This window comes from Brachypodium distachyon, chromosome 3 (assembly GCF_000005505.3).
Source record: "Brachypodium distachyon strain Bd21 chromosome 3, Brachypodium_distachyon_v3.0, whole genome shotgun sequence".
Lineage (NCBI taxonomy): Eukaryota > Viridiplantae > Streptophyta > Magnoliopsida > Poales > Poaceae > Brachypodium > Brachypodium distachyon.
This window is the reverse complement of record NC_016133.3, coordinates 1,582,153-1,599,266: the sequence shown is the minus strand read 5'-3', so window position 1 is coordinate 1,599,266 and position 17,114 is coordinate 1,582,153. Positions and strand designations below refer to the sequence as shown.

Sequence of the window (17,114 nt, the reverse complement as noted above, 5' to 3'; positions counted from 1 at the left end):
ATTGACTTGCTCAAAATCTGAATTGACGATTTAGAGGTGGCAAGTGAAGGATAACACGGGGTATCCTGTTTGCATCCCCTAACTCGTGCTATGTTGAATGGCGAAGTATCCGGTGAAAACCATCTCTATGGTGCAAACTCCATCGAAAAAAATTCAAAAAATCCTCACAAAAATCACATATGTTCGAAAAGTGATGTTTTATATGTGTAAAATTTTAGGTCCAAACTCAATTTCGTTTGGTAGTAGTGAAAAAACAAATTCTGCATGAATAGTGGTCTTTCAGTGTTTGACACTATTCATTGTAAATTTCTCTTTTTAATTCCTTCCAAATGCTTTTGATTTTGAACTTGAAATTTTGCAGGTTTGTAGAACATCACACTCCCAACATATGGTATTTTTGTAGATTTTTTTTGAAACTTGTAAACATGGTTTTTATGGAGTTTGCACGGTTTGCACCGAATGAGGATTTTCACCGGATACTTCCATGTTGACCTGCATCATTCAGTCACTTATGAGGATATAAGAAAAAATGTTACAGTTGAGACCTCGTTCCATGGAAACCAACAACAGCAAACTGGCATTCCAGAAGAACGTATGTGCAAACTGCAAACACATTGCGAGACAAAGTACAGAAGCATGCCATCATATTTACTCAACCAGCGTGGTCTGACAGGCAATTCAAGGAAGCAAAATTGCTCTACATATGCATGATGAGGGAGATCTCCAGAAACAAGATACTCCACGAAAGCTAAAGACAGTGGAGGAATCTCCTAAACCCTTGTCCTAGCTGTAACAAATGAATCATCCCAAAGTCTTTATCATGCCATCAGTTGTCAGCTATGATGTGCCGAGAGGGGAAGCCTTTCCCGAGAGCAAGCATTTTTCAACATCGAATCCCATCATTTTGAGAGCCAGTAAATGATCAAAAATATGGTGCAGGCCGCGATGACTGCTGAAAGAATTATCGTGTCCTTCGATTTCTTCCGCTTGATGGCACCTGCAAACAAGTATGTGTTCAAGAGTTAGGGTGTTGGCATTACAATAAATAACACAGAGCACATAATGGGCATGAAAAAAAACTAATGTTTCGATGTGAAAGGGATTAATACATTACCTAGAAGGCCTCGGACTACAGGGAACTTTTCACCCAACTGCTTGACTTTTCCCTGAACATCTCCAAACAAGGCTCTCTGATTGGATAGGGCTGATCTTGTGCTTTGAGCTTGGCCAATCACCTCATCGATCTGGAATTTGGGTAAAACCAGTAACTTAATAAATGCCTTTTGCTCGATGAGCTAGAGTTTATCACATAAAACCAGTGACAAACGTTCCACCCAACAAAACGTAAAACATAGTTCTCTCTTTTCACTTGAATCATCACTCAAGACTCCAACGTTATTTCACCAGGCAGGACAGAAAAAAAACATGCTTGTTAGTGTTCCAAACACCAGGTTCTTGCTTTTGTTGTTTTCAGAATTAACGCGATGGCTGAATGTTGTACCGGTACCAGTATAGTATAGGACAAGAAGCATATTGCCCCCAAGTCTCGCATCACTTGAGGACGCCACTGGCAGACATAATGGTTTGGTTTCGTGCATGAGATGAGAGAATGCAGGATCCATCCAGTGCAAGTGTGCAACGCTAAGCAACCATCTTACTATATCAGCGTAATAATAGCCTTCGTCTGACTCAACAAGTGTAAGCATACCTGGTTGATGCTGCCGTGGATCGAAGACCTCTCCCTGAGCAAATGTACCCTTGGCGACATGCCGCCGGTAGCCTAGACAGAAACCCCAGTGATCAGACTGACACGGTGACACCACACAGCAGCACATACATATGCGCACCAACAGCTAAAACACTTTGAATGATGATAAGCTGAGAGCCATGGGGCACGGACCTTGGACTCGGTGATGTCGCCGCGCACGGAGCTGAGGAGATCCGCGTGCTCCCTCATGGAGCTCAGGTTCCCCCGCGTCCTCCTGAACTCCTGTTACCCCGATCGAAATCCAACCAGGTCAGCGATTCATCAGGAGCAGAGATTAGAGGCGGGGGGAATCCCTTATGAATGGATGAATATGGACCTGGGTGAACTCGTGGAGGATGTCGCGGTGGCGGGCGAGCTTCTGGGAGACGGAGGTGGCGGGGGCGGCGGGGGCGGCGCAGCGGCTCATGGCGTCGTTGACGTCCTGCAGCTTGTCGAGCAGCGCCTGGATCTCGAGCTCCGTGGACTTCCACGAGGAGCGGTCGGCGGTGGGGGAAGAGGACGCCGCCGCCGAGGCAGAGGCAGACGCCGAGGAGGAGCGCGCGGCGAGGCGCGCGTACGAGGAGAGCTTCACGTCGAGGTCGCCCTCCAGCTTCCGCGCCTCCCGCCGCAGCTCCTCCCACCCGGACTCCTGCAGCTCCAGCGCCGCCGCCGCCGCCTCGTCCGACGCCGATGATCCCCCGCCGTGCATCGTCTCCGCCGCCGATCAGATCCCCGATCCGATCTCCTGGCTGGTGAATCTGAGGAGGAAGGATTGGATTGGGAATGGAGTGTGGAACTACTGCTGGGGAAAGTCTCGATTTGGATTTGGAAATTTGGGTTTGCGACGACGAGGAAGGGGGTTACGTGGAGATCGGGAGCAGCGGATCCCGAGATTTAGAGAGCGCGGTGTCCGTCCGATTTGTACAGTTGGACGGCTGCGATTAGCGGAAACTTGAGATTAGACGAAGACAAAACATGTGCGTGATGAATACGTCCCTGCAGATCTGGCCCTGGAGAGGGGAGACGTATGGATGAAAAAAGGCGAAAAACTGAGAAAAGATTTTTGTGGTTCGCAAATGCCGTTTACAAAAAATAATGCTTGTTTTAGTAATCTTTGAAGCTTTTAGTCGTCGTAGCACCGAGTATCAAACGGTTACTCCATCCGATCCATATTATGCATCGGAGGGAGCATATAGCACGGAGTATTGTTTTTTTATATAGAAAATTGTGCTTACATAGAGCATGTGGGTTTGGCTCTGTTTGCACGTACCATCAGACAATTGAAGCATATTCTACACTCGGTACAAGATCTTGAGTCCTTTTCGAGAAGATTAGATGGCGTGTGTTTGCCCAACTCAAATGCCACATCATGTGCGTTATTGAGGCTGTTGTATTCGTTGTTTGAACAAAAGAAATTGTCAAATTAGCGGTGGAAAATGCGAGATCATAGGACCATATGCAAACCAAATTATCACTCCTTCGTCTGGTATTAAATGTCATAAACTTTGGGTCTGAGGACCCAACTTACTCAATAAAACGTGTCTAGATACGCCAGACAAGATTGCCACGCTTAATACCAGACGGACGGATGGAAGGAGTACATGGATAACACTGGTTTGCGTTACCCAATTTTATTCCGAGGTAAAAGGAAAATTGAGGGGTTTGTAAGGGCCGAATAAAGGTAATCGACAAACACGAGGGGCTAAGCTGCATATTGTCGGGTCAAACGGGTCAGCTGAGCTCTTCTCTTCCCCAAGCTCGAGAGTCCCCTTCGATTCGACACCCTCCGAGCCGCGAGCAAAAGCTAGGGTTTATCCACCCCTACTCCTCCCCTAACCCCGCCCAAGCTCGACGACGGGTCCGCAGCCATGGCGTCCACCAAGGTGCAGCGGATCATGACCCAGCCCATCAACCTCATCTTCCGCTTCCTCCAGAGCGTACGCACTCTCCTCCCTCCCGCCCGACTCCTTCCTCCATTCTCATCTGGCGTCCTTGGCTGCTGACCTGCTTGTTTGTGTGTGTGTGTTTGGAGCAGAAGGCGCGCATCCAGATCTGGCTCTTCGAGCAGAAGGACATGCGGATCGAGGGAAGGATCATCGTAAGTTGTTGTTTACGCAGTCACCAGAGTTAAATTTCTTTTTCAGAATTATGCAGGGAATTTTGTTTGGTATGTGTTGGAAACGTTTGCCTGGTAGTGGTGGTACTGGAAAGAATTTTGCTGCGTGAGAGATGAGGGGAGCTTTGTTCTATGAGCTGTGTCGAACTCTCGGGGTTTGGCCCAACGCTTGAGTAATAAATGCCTTGGATGGAATTGTTCAGTCGTCGCCTGTTAGAAAGCGCAATTCGATGTGATAGATGGTATTCATCGGTAGAACTGAGGTACTGATGTTGCTGCTTGTTGGCTGAGTTCGGTGTTATACGCGCCATATGCTGCAACTTCTGGAGTAGCTTTTAAAACCAGTGTGCTACTGAGACCAAGACTCATGACTTCTTGCTGGGTTTTTTGGGCGTCTTGGAATGGAATGTCATGCGCAATAATTTAAGAGTATTAATGGCTTGTTGAGGTGGGAGTTATTGTTGTTTTACTCCCTCCGTTCCTAAATACGGAGGGAGTACTGTTTATTGCAAGTAGTGTGCTTGTTTTTTGAATTTTGTTATTTCCCATATGATGAGGAATTTAAAATGTGGAACTGGCAGACGTGTAGGCTCATGCAATTGTATTAGTGCATTTGCATCCAACTTTTCATATCAGATTACTCAATCACAATATATTCTTATCATATGGAACAGACATGGCAGTATTGAGTGCTTGTTAATGCATTAGACGCCTTGTATTGCTACTAGTTGAAAACTGCTGGTTTTAAGTAACAAAAGTAGCTCTATCCATCAACGAGATTGTGACTTGCCAAATGAGTGCATTTTGGATCCGTCTACAATTTGTATGCAAACAGAAGAAATCATGTATGCCATATAACAACCACATGATTGCTCGGGTGTATGTTTTTCTAGTGTTAAAAGCAAGCAGAGGGGAGGAGTGAACTCCCCATCAACTCCAATTTCAAGTAGGAAAGAGGTCAAGAATGTATCTGCCTATTTATTCAAAAGATCTCATCTGATAGAACAGATCCAACAATTGAAAGAAATAACTCTAATTATCTAGAAGTAACTATTGTTTAAAACTTTAGATATTTTGCTTGTTGGTGTATCACTCAGTAAAGTGGGCCAGAAGCATTGTTGACTTTTGAACAAGCATTATGTACTTACTACAGTCTGTTTGTAGGGCTTTGACGAATACATGAATTTGGTCTTGGAGGATGCTGAGGAGATCAACATCAAGAAAAACACTAGAAAATCTCTGGGTAAGATAGTGTTGCACTCTGTTTTATTTTTGTGTATTCTCTCAGGCTGTACGTAGTGAGGACTTTATAACTTATTTCCTCAATTGTTCCGCAGGTCGGATCCTCCTGAAAGGAGATAACATTACACTAATGATGAATACGTAAGTGAAAAGCAAACTAAGTTACCCTGTACCTTTGTTTCTTAGCTTTTGCTTTATTCAATGTACATTTACCTATTGATTTTTCATTTTTGCTTTTCAGGGGAAAGTAACAACAGCTCACTTTCTCTATTGCAAGGATAACTAACAATCTATGATCTTGGGCTCTATGATTATGAATATGAGGCTGTCGTAGACATGTGTTCTCATTGATCTTTTAAGACTTGTATTGTAATGTGCCATATTTGCACAGATAACAGGCTCTCTGAAGTTAAAGTGTCTTTATCCCGAACGTGATCTGATCTTAATATCGACCTTGGACCAGCTCTGTTGTTATGCAAACGCATTGTGGCTCTCGTGCCATGTGCTTGCATTGAAATGTGAACACGGTTGTCAGATGGTTAGATTGGAATTGGTTTGAATTTGTGAGGGCTAAAAGACTCCTGAGAAATTCTAAGCGAAATTAGTTCCCATCAGTTTGCATTTTCTTCAGCTGCCAATATGCTATCTCTAATCCATGGTCGGTTTTATTTTGAGCTAACACCTTATTTGATTCTTTACTTGATCTGTACTGCGCTTAAAGTGTAGCTTTCTTGCTACAGCCAGAAATTTACGTGTTTTTTGGAAGCAAGTAGGGGCTCTTCATTAGAATTTGAAATGGGGTGAATAAATGTCAGTCACATAATGGGGAATCATTTGCTAAAATAACCCCTACATCATTTGTCTGATGCGCAACTATTGCCTAGCATTAACCTTATCGTCAATGCTCACAAAGAAACACAATATTTTGAGAAAATAGATACATAGAATAAAAAGAAAAGGAGAAATGGAAAAACTATATATTGAATAAAATATGTTTTCTTTTCTTCAGCTGTAGCTATTTTTTTAACAATAAAAGGAATATATATTTAACACATGAATTGCAGTTTACATACAATCATTTGGATGATACTCCGTCTGAGGTTCCTTGGTAAGATCTGGTAGGATTGGCTTCAGGGACCGAGCTGCCGTAGAGGCACCGGTGACACCAGTGAAATTTGACAGATCTTCATTAAACTAACACCAATACATGCTTATTTATAAAAGATGAACCCATTATGGGAGAGGTGACTCTGTAGCCTTTTTTTCCTGGTTTTGTTCCTGATTGGCTTTGCTCTTCTTGTTCATCTTCATTGCAGTGGCACCCATGATAGCGAGTAGCGTGCAAAACGGCACGAACACGACGTTGGGAACAATATGTAACTTGAACTTCTTGATTTGTGGGATGCTCTCCCCACTCCTCTTGGCGACGATGGCTGCCGCTGGCGCAGCCAGGCCGGCCATGATGAAGAGTTTGTCGTCATTGATCTGCCTTGTGTGCTCCTGCATATACTCAATGAACTTCTTCTTTTGGTCCTCCTTTTCTGGTTTCCACGTATTCTCGTAAAATTCCTGCATTAAGCGTTTGTATCATGTTCAGTTGACATTTTTAAATCGAAAGATTGAAACAGGTAATTACAGAAAATATTTTCACAGAATCGCACCACTGAAAAGAAAAGGAGGTGGATGATGGATTTACCTTTAATTGTGCAAGTGTTGGAGTATAGAAATCTTGGCCAGGCATTATAGTGTTGAAATACCTACAGCGTTTTTTGTCCGATGGCATAAACAGAACAAGATTTGAGACACAGGGTTGGGCGGGCGACAAAAGCAACATAAACAGAAAGCTTACTTGCAAAAATCGACACAGGCGATATGAAAATCTGCAAAGTTGCTAGTTTCCTTCTCCTTAAAATATCTATCATAAACTTGTTCGATAGCTACCGAGCTTATTCTTGGCAATCCTGAGAAGAACGACATAACAAGTTAATAAAGTTAGAATATAGAGAACACCTGCAGGTACGAAAGAAAATATACTGAAAGCACATGAGCGATGTTGAAACTGAAATTAGGTCTTTCTGGGGGTAAAAGAACACCCCACTCCAACAAATCATTTAGCACTTGCCTATCGCAACAGATAAAAATACATAGAGAACACTGAGGCTTTGGATAATTACCAAATTTGGTCAAGGCACTAAAGGGAAGACCCATTATTGATCCAATGAAGAGGACAGGGAGAGTGTTTGCTTACCAGATGTAAGGGAACTTGATTATTTATATAGTTTGAGAGAACCAAGGGAATGCAAGCTTGGAATGCATTCCTTTCTTCCCTTTTCTATCTTAGGAGTTCTCTTTCTGCCCTTCTCGTTTGATTCCTGCCCTGGATGTGAAGTTTAGAGTAAGCCTGGTCCTTGAGCTGCAAGTGTCATTTGAGGGGAACTTTCCAGCTTGGCTAGTTGGGTTTCTGCAACGAGGGTTAAGGTCTAGTTTCTCTTACCTCCCAAAGAGTTCTGTGCACATATTATTTTTCCAGGTTACTTAAGGTTTGGGCCAACTGCTAAAAGAATATGGCCAATTATATGGCTGGCAAATAAGAGTAGACTCTTTTATATGTCTAAGATGTTATTGAGGTATCGAAACTCAAAAGCTTAAGTTCTGGTATTGTAATATCTAGAGCAGTCTAGCGGTTTAGCACAAGGAGCTGAGATAGAGGGATGCTAGACGTGCTTTCTGCCACATGTGTATGCTTTTGCTTGCATAAGACGAATTGAATAACCATGCTTTATCTGACAAAGGAGAGATTCCTACTGCTATTTCTTTTTTTTATGCTGTTTGGAGACTAGTAGTTTATGTGCTGACTTCAAACATACAGCACGCAATGCTAAACACTTACGGAGTACATTAGAAGATGAACAGTACATTTTATGTAATTCCCAGTTTTCATATAAGTTAAAGTTGTATGCACTATAGCACAAAAAGTACTGTTACCAATATACATAGAAATGCCAGTCAAAACTTATAAGAGCTCATGGAAGAATGTCAAAATACATTGCATTTATCTGTTTGTCACGGTTCAACGATGGTATCATATCATGGTATGTTCATTCTTGCACAGTGGTAATCTTCAGTGTCTTAGGCCATGCAAAACATGTACCCCTGATGTTTAGACTCACCTTAATGTCATCCCAGCAATCTTTTGTGTCAGCAGGATTACGCTTCAAGCATTGACCCAGCAACAGATATCACTTGGTTTTCTCTTAGATCTGGTGGCAGCTCACAACAAAACTAGAATCACCTCCCTGACTCCATTCATACAGATGAAGATCATGTGGTCCAATGATGCACTTTGAAATTTTGAGTTGTTTCAGGAACTTTGCTCAACCCAAGTACAACCAACATGCTTTTCAAAACCTTTGTCCTTCATCACCTCCCGCAGATCGTCAATCTCCTCCCACAAGCCAGCCCTTGCATACAAATTCGACAACTCGACGTAAATCCCGACATTCGTAGGCTCCAATTCGATTGCCTTCTGAGCTGCCATTTTTCCAAACTCAACGTCGCCACGATCACGGCAAGCACTGAGCAGAGCACCCCATGTAGAGACACCAATATCACTTCCACAGCCCTCCCTGGTTGTGATCTCCCATGCCTTGGCAACGTCTCCTGCCCGGCATAGCATGTTGACCACACAACCGTAGTGCTCTGGTGTGGGCACCAACTCGTAATCTGCACGCATAGATTCAAAATACTGAAGCCCCTTGATAACCTCCCCAGCATGCTGGCATGCTGAGAGCACGGCCAGAATAGCCAGTTCATCAGGCCAGACTCCGAGAGTCACCATCTGGTCGTACATCCGGATAACCTCCTTGCACTGCCCATGCCGCCCATACGCGTTCATCATCGCCGTCCATAATACAACATCGCCACCGCAAGCATCGGCCCGCCGCCGTGCCAGCTCGAACACCAGCTCCGCGCGTCCAACGAGCCCGCATTTGCCGTACATGTCAACGAGCGCGCTGCTCAGGAACACGTCAGACTCCATGCCGCCGCCGGTCGCCCTCCTGATGGCATGCCCGTGCGCCTCGGCGCCGAGATCAGCGTTCGCCGTCTCCCCGCACGCCCTCACCACGGCCGTCATCGTGTACCCGTCAGCCGGCAGCCCGAGCTCGGGAAACCTCCTGGCGAACTCCAGCGCGGGGGCCCACATCCCGGCGCCCACGTAGCCGGCGAGGACGGCGTTCCCGAAGACGCCGTTCCTCACGGGGCTCTCGTCGAACAGCCTGCGGGCGTCCAGGGACCGGCCGGACCCGCCGTAGCAGGCGGCCAGCGCGCAGGAGACGAAGACACTGCCGAGCCACCCGGACCTCGCGGCGAGCGCGTGGAGCGGGGACGCTTCGTCGGCGGTGGCGTGGCGGAGCGCGGAGCAGAGGGTGTAGGAGTCGATGGGGCCGGCGGCGGCCGGGTAGCGGTGCGCGAGCGCGAGGGCCGGGAGGACGAGGGAGCGGAGGCGCGGGGAAGGGGAGGAGGCGGCGGCGGCGAGGAGCGAGTTGAAGGAGAGGGGGGGAGGGAGGCGGGATTCGGAGGAGGATCTGAGGAGCGCCGCGTGGAGGACGGCGGCGGGGTTTGGCGCCACCGGAGGCGGAGGCGGCGGCATTCAAACCTGCGGCGTTAATTTTTGCTTGGAGGAGAATTATACTACTCCGTATAATGATATCACCTTTGGGTATTTAGTATATATGAGTAAAAATTAATCAGAAAATATTTTTTAGTAGTATATAAACCTATGATATTACTGTGAGTGAAAGAGAAAAAATGCATGAATATTGGTTTAAATGCTCGGATCTTTTTTCTAATCTCATCCTACAAATGTGGGATTGACATTTTTTTTTACCATTTGACATCTCCTTTCACCATTTTACATTACTGCAACAATACGTGCCAAGGCATCGAATCGAATCATACTTAGCAGATCTACGGCGACAACAAAGAATACTGTACAAAGACAGGCTGTTTGGGCCTTGGAACACACTTCTCTGTGAATAAATATATTTACCCTGAACCGTTATCTACTCATGCATACTTAACTGCACACACAGAACCTGGATGCTAAAAATCAGAAGCTCTCATCACATCGCACGGAACGCAGAAAACAGCAAAAGACACAACAAAAAGGAAGAAGAAAAACAGACTACTGTACTTTATCATCTTCCTGGATGCTCCCAGGCGATTGTCACAAAGCTTGGGGATTCGGGACTCCGGTCGGGCTCGGGAGGTTGCTCATGCTCGCGGTTCGCAGAAGCTTGCGGAATTCGGACAAGCTTATCCTCCCGTCCTTGTCGATGTCGGCCTCCTCCAGCAATGGCTCGATGGACCCCTTTAAGCCGGTGTGCTGCACCTTGCAAGAAAATCTCAGTGAGAATGCTAATGGCTTTATATTTAATCCTTCAATATTACTAGTCGAAATGTACATGTTGAAACAGGCAACTGAGAGAAAATCGTCTTGAACTCATCAAATAATCCTTGAATATTACTAGTTGAAACAGGAAACCGAGACAAAATCAAACTCAGTCAAATAATCCTTGAATATTACTAGCCGAATGTAAATGTTGAAACAGGCAACTGAGACAAACTCATCTTGAACTTGTCAAATAATCCTTGAATATTACTAGTCGAGATGTAAATGCTGAAACAAACTCGATTTGAACTCGCCCAATGTATGCAAATGGACCAAACTGGCACATTACTAATGATGATTTATTTTTTTATGATGGCAAATTGTAATTTCGGTGTACAAGCTCGAGAAATTACTTGATTCACTGAATATGAAGAACCGGCTAGAGAAAGAAAAGCACAACATGGAACATATCATCCAGATGAAGTCGAGTCAGCTCGCTATTCACGAGAAATTGGTAAAATGGAACATGTGAAAGATGTGTGGATCGATAAACCAAACATGAACAGAACAAGAGTTGAAACATACCATTCTAAGCTCGTCAGGTGTGATGTATCCATCGCCATCCAGATCAAATTTGCTGAAGGCAGCTTGGCAGCGTAGGCCCCACCTTTCAGAGTCCAGCTCGGCCATCTGGTGTATATGGAGAGTTGCTGCAACAAACTCTTTGAAGTCGACAAGACCATCGGTGTTGCTGTCGATCTACCACAGAATAAGATCACGGTCAAACTTATGCCCTCTCATAGTCTCATACAAGGTAACTGCTTGATCCAAAACAAAAGGGAGATTAAAAAAAAAGAAGGCTCAAAACTTACTGCTTGAATAATCTCGAGAACACGGGGACCCTTCAATCTCCAAGGAAGATCCTTTGCAAGGGCCTATTGTAAAATGTGAGGATCATTAGCACCTCACAGAAAATCCAGTGCCAGCACAAAATTGTTTTCAGAAAATAAATCTTACATGCCGCATTTCCTCAATACTAATCGATCCACTTTTATCAATATCAATTGCATCGAATTGATCCTTCAGATCTGCTAGTTCTTCCTCGTTGACTGTACTTGCTAAAGCCTGAACAGGCAATGGAGCAAATGTAAGTATGTAAGTACCAAAATAGGAGTACCATAATATAATTTTGAGACTGCAATATTACCCTCAGCGCAAATTGCTTAAAACGGCTGTATTTGACAAACTGGCGCATGTTGTACAATACAGATATATCAACAGGGATCTCAGATGCATCTCCTCCTTCTCTCACCCATGGATGTGCTAATCATATAAAGTATAACCAGAATTAGTAAAGATGACATATGGCTATTGCACATAACCAGCATTTCAGTTAAAATACATCCCTTTTTTCAAACTAGAGTTTGGTATTGTACGACTACAGATAACACCATATATTTCTGGCATCAAATTGACATGTATTGAGATATTGCTGGCAGGAAAGCAAACGTATAACTGGAGAACTCGGTTGTCTTGGTACATTAAAAGAATCATGGCTTCTTTCATATTTTAAACATGTAAGAAAAGTATTGGCATTATATTGGAACTTACAGAGGGCTTGAGCTGCTGTTAATCTCGCCCTTGGGTTCTTCACAAGCAACCTTTTAACAAAATCTTTAGCACTTGTACTGATGCTTGGCCAAGGCCTCTTACGAAAATCAGGCTTGTTTCTTAGAACCTGGTCATAAGAAGTCAACAGGATTTATAAGGTCATGTATACTATTAAGATCTGTGTCTTTGCTGATTCAAATGAACAGAATTATTTAACACGACAATAGAAATGATGGTACATAGAAGTGGAAAACCATTTTATCCAACACCTTTTACTGCTTAAGCAGGATGTTTAGCTTTTTCATATTGTTGCTTTATAAATTAACTAGAATGTACAAATGCTCTGTCCGTGGCATGTGGTATGGTATTCCTATTGTTAAATACCCAGAATATGAAGACATGTTTAAGATATTAACATATTTTGGTTAGCAAAATATGTCATGAGGTACTATTATATATTTCTATGCTTAGGTGCCTGTCTGCAACTAAGGTAGCATAGCATATCGTTAACATAGATAATTCAAGCATTCATGGTTTGGTTGCCCAGGAGACCAGGAGACCATTGCCACCACAGATTACGCCTTTGTATTTAACAGAAATGGAGGCTATTTTTGCTTCTTACTCTTATATTGTGTGTATATTAACGATGCCGTGCACATTAACATGTCCAAATGATGATGGGCATTTTAAAACTGCATTCCGTCGAATAAACTACAGGCGGAAGCTATATGCGGATAACAATAGAAAACAACCGGACCAAGCCGACTGCCCTACCGTGTTAAGAATACTATGCTTACATTTCCCAAAGATGTAATGCTTGACATGGGTAACACTGCCACATTACATAGTGAAGAAATGACACAAGAAACTGCTTATCACTGTCAGTTCAGTGACAAAGTCACAAAACAATGATAAAGCTGGGCACCCTCACCAAACATGATCTATGCAACAGCTATCCACTTACCTCCTTGAATATACCATCCTCTGTTTTATCCCAAAAAGGACGTCTCCCACAGAGCAAAATGTAAGTTATGACCCCTATGCTCCAAACATCAGACTCAGGGCCAGACCGCCGTTTTAATACTTCTGGTGCAACATAATAGGCACTGCCGACTATATCACGGAACTTCTTCCCTGCAATCATGCATTTAACAACGAATGAGCCAGAGCAATGACAGAGTTGTATTCCCCATTCAAATTTGATGCAACAAGATACATACGAGAAATGCATTTCCCACGAGAAATATGCTCATATACAAAGAGCTTAAGGGCATTGAAGAAGGTACCTGGATTTATAAAGTCTGATAAACCAAAATCTGTGGCCTTCAGAGGCGAGTCCTCCTTGGTTGATTTGAAAAGGAAGTTCTGGGAAGGAAAATAGGCACATTCTTACATGACCTGAGAAGTAGTGAAATATCACCAAAATGTATGCTAAGTGCCAAGACAATGAATCTGTTCAATTTTTACCTCAGGCTTCATATCTCGGTGGACTAACCCACGCAGATGACACTCAGCAGCCACTTTGAGCATTTGCCGCACTACCACTGCTGCATCTTTCTCGCTATAGCGGCTGTTTTTCCTGTCAAAGAAAAATCCCAATAAGAAATGGTCCTTGTTTCAGCAACCAAAAAAAAAGAAGAATGCATACAAGAAAAGTAGAATATATCTTATCTTACTTTGCCAAGATCCGGTCCAATAGTTCACCACCCTCGCATAGTCTGCAAAGAAGAGAGAGAAGTGTGAGTTGGTATTCGGTCCTAGAATATGGGAATGATTACTACAAAAGATATGATCATGTATGCCCTTATTAGCTACATTTTGTAGAAGAAAGGAACTCCGAACATCCATAAGTGTGATAGATCATGACCTACAGTTATAATTACACTACAGAACATCTAGTTACAAAATTCAAATATTTGTGGTGCAGTGCAAGGGAACTGTGAAGAGTTACAAACATAGATGATAACTGATAAGTGATAGAAATCCATGCGTTCATATTTAAATTTTGAAATAACACTGTACGCATCAATATATTGTAATATTAGGGAGATAAAATTGTTAAGATTTAGGACAGAAGTTTTAAAAAGAAGGTATGGACATTCCTAACAGCAAATCCATATCTGGGATCCTAGAAGCAACATATCATAGAAGTTATTTAAACATTTGTGGAAAAAGAACATCGTGAAACTGAAATTCTGCAGACCATCATATCATTAAATGCGAAGTGAACTGGAATAAATTCTGCTGAACAAGTGCTTGCCTGCTCAGTTCAGTGATCTGTTATATACTTAATTGAACCTGATAGTAGAAGCTAGTGAGAGACTACTTACTCCATCACAATATACACATATGAATCGTCCTCAAATGCATTGTAGAAATGAACAATGTTCTCATGGCCTTTAAGGGCTTTAAGAATCTTCACTTCTCTCTTTACATCTTCCACAGCAACAGGTCGGTTCATCTGTTAACAAAAGCCATACAAATAATTGTCTTAAATCACATATTCTAAAGATGATGCGCAGTAGACATATGTAGAAGCATAAGTGTACAGTTGAAACCAAGGCTCCAGTTAGCTGAATGGATGAACATCAGCTGACCGACAGTAATAAAATATTAAAGTGACCCATATTTGTAATGTAACTATGGCACTAATTTACTACAGAAGTTATTTAAGATTCTGTGATAATTGACATTTTCCTCCACGGCTTTACGTCTTTAGGAAAAATAAAATAAAATAAAGCAATGCAGACATTTCAACATTGTTGATTAGTACATGCATTGCAAGGTCAATTGAATGGAATGGAGAAAATGACATCCACCTATAACACAGAAGAAACCAAGGGCGCATTGCCCTCTGCCTTACAGGAAATGGTTGGCTTCCCTGACTTTATCAGGAGCAAGAAATAGCTATCCTAAGTGAAGAACCACACCAAAGTATCTGTAAAGGCTGCAAACCTCGCGAAAACAATATCAACACTTCTCAAAATTGAAGAGCCCAACATGAATCGCGCAAAACGTGAAATGTGTTTCACAAAAAATTGATGCTTCACTGATTTTTAACAAACCAACAAGTACCCAAAACATTCCCCGCTCGTGATTTTGAAAAGACGAAGCATCTGCGCGAATAGACAAAATAAAGTCTTCATCATTCCAAGGCGAAGTACACGTACTTGTAGTACCATTCCGAGTAAAAGAACGTGGTGGTGAACAACAGGTCAACAACTACTCATGTGCTAAACTAAGAAGGAAGCTGCTAAGCAGGCTTCACTCGTGTACCGGACCACCCAAAAAGGGGAAATGGACAGCTACACCTAGTGAGGAATGTACAGCACAGGAGAGAAAAGCAGTGTAGGACCTCACCGACACCAAAACAGCACCCCCCTTTTCCAGGCATAATCAGCGACCTCGCGGAGAATGTCTCCGCTAAGAAGTAATTTCGTTCGGCCGTGTGATTTCTAATCCGAGCCTGAATCCCCAAGGCACCCGAACTATCCCCGATTAAGAACGAAGCAATTCAATCAGCCGAGGTGAAACGGTCGGAAACTACCCAAAGTCCCAAACCAAGCAACAAACGACGGCAATCGATCGATCTCGATTAACTCCACCACCAAACGGAGCAACACGCCGCCGATCGACAATACCGCCGTCCTCTGGGAACGGCGCCGGGGGGTCGGGGCTGCGGGAGGGAAGAGACACACACGCCCACGCACGCACGCACCTTGGCCTTGTCGATGCGCTTGACGGCGACGCGGTCCCCGGAGCCGCGGTCGGTGGCGGCGAAGGTGTAGCCGAACTGGCCGTGCCCCAGCAGCCGGCCGACCTCGTACCGGCCCTCGAAGTCCCGCTCGTAGCCGAACTCCACCACGCGGGCGACCCCCTCCGCCCCGCCGCCGCTGCCCTTCTCCGGCGACGCAGCCCTCTGCCTCCGCCGCCGCCGCCGCCTTCGCTCGGCCGCCGGCGTCGCGGGTGTGTTGGTGGAGAAGCAGCCGCCCATCTCCGGTCCTCGTCCTGGTATCCGTCGTCGTCTTGGTCGGAGGCGAGGTTTGGGGGCGCATAGGGAGGTATATAGGAGCGCGGACCGCGGACCGCGGAGCTGGATGAGGGTTTGGGTTGGGTGGGGGAGGAAGGTGGAGAGGAAGGTGAGGAAGGAGACAGCGAGAGGGAAGCAAGGAAGGAGAGAGGCTAGCTCAGCTGTGGTCAGTCAAACCGTCAAACTGATCCCCCATTGTCAACACACACACGCACACACACACCTCTTTCTTTCCCTCTTCCTCTTCTTCTCTATCCCGTTGAACTTTTCTCCAACAAGGATTTCCTGCTCATTCGCTTTGGAAATATTGTGAAAGTGTTTCCTTCAAGTCACAAATAAAAACATTTAAAAAAAATTAGACTTCGTGCATACGATGGCTCGTTTTGACAGGCCTCAGGAGCTCACCACAAATGCATATAATTTTGCTCATGCTGCGTGCCAAACTTGTTCTTTACTTACGTTCGCAAAAAAAAATTGTTCTTTTTTACGCGGGGTGCAGATATACAATGACAGGGTTTCTTCCTCTTCTTTCCATGTGGGTATTCACAACATGGATTCAGAATGTAATTTTCTGTATGAAATTGTACGTACGAACCGAATGCTTTATCGTGCATTCTTGCAAGAAGTTGTCCGAAAATTGTGATTGTATGTGTCATGGGGAAAAAGTATTGTAGCGTGAGCATTGAGTGAGTATGCTAAGGGCGTGTACAATGGAGTGATGTCAGTCTTCTCTTAGCGATGCCAATCTGACGTGGAAGAGAGAGAAATGAAAAAAGACACAAGCTTTCTCTTAATTAAAAGATGATCTCTTCACAAGAATGATAAGGCAAATATAAAACAAATTTCCCATTGTACTAGATTTTGCCTTTTCTTAGAATTTATTTAGTTAATTTTATTCATCTAAAAATTAATTTTAAGATATAACAATAAGAGATAACCCATTGTACAACATGTTTTGTTGTCTTTTTTCTAATTG

The 17,114-nt window shown here is 43.9% G+C and overlaps 4 protein-coding genes across 8 annotated transcripts; 1 reads left to right on the top strand and 3 right to left on the bottom strand.

The window, feature by feature from the left end:
* Positions 1 to 556: 556 nt before the first annotated feature.
* On the bottom strand, positions 557 to 2,608 carry LOC100829101 (Golgi SNAP receptor complex member 1-2). Its single transcript, XM_003570819.4, has 5 exons — positions 2,085 to 2,608; positions 1,901 to 1,990; positions 1,709 to 1,780; positions 1,115 to 1,244; positions 557 to 997 (listed from the first exon to the last, which is right to left on the bottom strand). Exons 1-5 carry the CDS (start codon positions 2,454 to 2,456, stop codon positions 900 to 902), a joined length of 762 nt encoding a protein of 253 aa, XP_003570867.1. The 5' UTR covers positions 2,457 to 2,608; the 3' UTR covers positions 557 to 899.
* An 874-nt stretch (positions 2,609 to 3,482) lies between these two features.
* LOC100836785 (small nuclear ribonucleoprotein E) lies at positions 3,483 to 5,714 on the top strand. The gene is made up of 5 exons (XM_003573838.4): positions 3,483 to 3,684; positions 3,783 to 3,845; positions 5,028 to 5,106; positions 5,201 to 5,246; positions 5,347 to 5,714. The coding sequence occupies exons 1-5, from the start codon at positions 3,616 to 3,618 to the stop codon at positions 5,354 to 5,356; spliced, it is 267 nt and encodes an 88-aa protein (XP_003573886.1). The 5' UTR covers positions 3,483 to 3,615; the 3' UTR covers positions 5,357 to 5,714.
* Positions 5,715 to 6,837: 1,123 nt separating this feature from the next.
* On the bottom strand, positions 6,838 to 9,877 carry LOC100832257 (pentatricopeptide repeat-containing protein At3g12770). 4 transcript variants are annotated; one of them, XM_014901178.2, is made up of 3 exons: positions 8,276 to 9,877; positions 6,955 to 7,066; positions 6,838 to 6,862 (listed from the first exon to the last, which is right to left on the bottom strand). In XM_014901178.2, the coding sequence occupies exon 1, from the start codon at positions 9,754 to 9,756 to the stop codon at positions 8,467 to 8,469; it is 1,290 nt and encodes a 429-aa protein (XP_014756664.1). In that variant the 5' UTR covers positions 9,757 to 9,877; the 3' UTR covers positions 6,838 to 6,862; positions 6,955 to 7,066; positions 8,276 to 8,466. The 4 variants fall into 4 exon arrangements, with proteins under 4 accessions (XP_014756664.1, XP_010233751.1, XP_003573872.1 ...); XM_010235449.3 differs by lacking the exon at positions 6,838 to 6,862 and adding an exon at positions 7,354 to 7,482 and having other exon boundaries at positions 6,952 to 7,066; XM_003573824.4 differs by lacking the exon at positions 6,838 to 6,862 and adding an exon at positions 7,354 to 7,477 and having other exon boundaries at positions 6,952 to 7,066.
* Positions 9,878 to 10,048: 171 nt separating this feature from the next.
* LOC100831655 (calcium-dependent protein kinase 4) lies at positions 10,049 to 16,324 on the bottom strand. 2 transcript variants are annotated; one of them, XM_010235446.3, is made up of 12 exons: positions 15,827 to 16,324; positions 14,439 to 14,569; positions 13,785 to 13,826; positions 13,576 to 13,687; positions 13,395 to 13,473; positions 13,073 to 13,242; positions 12,109 to 12,235; positions 11,705 to 11,820; positions 11,515 to 11,622; positions 11,370 to 11,432; positions 11,083 to 11,256; positions 10,049 to 10,497 (listed from the first exon to the last, which is right to left on the bottom strand). In XM_010235446.3, exons 1-12 carry the CDS (start codon positions 16,100 to 16,102, stop codon positions 10,333 to 10,335), a joined length of 1,563 nt encoding a protein of 520 aa, XP_010233748.1. In that variant the 5' UTR covers positions 16,103 to 16,324; the 3' UTR covers positions 10,049 to 10,332. The 2 variants fall into 2 exon arrangements, with proteins under 2 accessions (XP_010233748.1, XP_003573870.1); XM_003573822.4 differs by having other exon boundaries at positions 10,051 to 10,491; positions 15,827 to 16,320.
* Positions 16,325 to 17,114: the final 790 nt, after the last annotated feature.

Coding starts and splice junctions, on each gene's coding strand:
- LOC100829101 (XM_003570819.4), bottom strand. CDS start 2,456: ATGCACGGCGGGGGATCATCGGCGTCGGACGAGGCGGCGGCGGCGGCG. Junction 1,991..2,084: donor TCCTCCACGAGTTCACCCAG/GTCCATATTCAT, acceptor TCGGGGTAACAG/GAGTTCAGGAGGACGCGGGG. Junction 998..1,114: donor TGTAGTCCGAGGCCTTCTAG/GTAATGTATTAA, acceptor ACTTGTTTGCAG/GTGCCATCAAGCGGAAGAAA.
- LOC100836785 (XM_003573838.4), top strand. CDS start 3,616: ATGGCGTCCACCAAGGTGCAGCGGATCATGACCCAGCCCATCAACCTC. Junction 3,685..3,782: donor TCTTCCGCTTCCTCCAGAGC/GTACGCACTCTC, acceptor TGTTTGGAGCAG/AAGGCGCGCATCCAGATCTG. Junction 5,107..5,200: donor AAACACTAGAAAATCTCTGG/GTAAGATAGTGT, acceptor ATTGTTCCGCAG/GTCGGATCCTCCTGAAAGGA.
- LOC100832257 (XM_014901178.2), bottom strand. CDS start 9,756: ATGCCGCCGCCTCCGCCTCCGGTGGCGCCAAACCCCGCCGCCGTCCTC.
- LOC100831655 (XM_010235446.3), bottom strand. CDS start 16,102: ATGGGCGGCTGCTTCTCCACCAACACACCCGCGACGCCGGCGGCCGAG. Junction 13,688..13,784: donor TTGGACCGGATCTTGGCAAA/GTAAGATAAGAT, acceptor TTTCTTTGACAG/GAAAAACAGCCGCTATAGCG. Junction 11,257..11,369: donor TTCTCGAGATTATTCAAGCA/GTAAGTTTTGAG, acceptor ATTCTGTGGTAG/ATCGACAGCAACACCGATGG.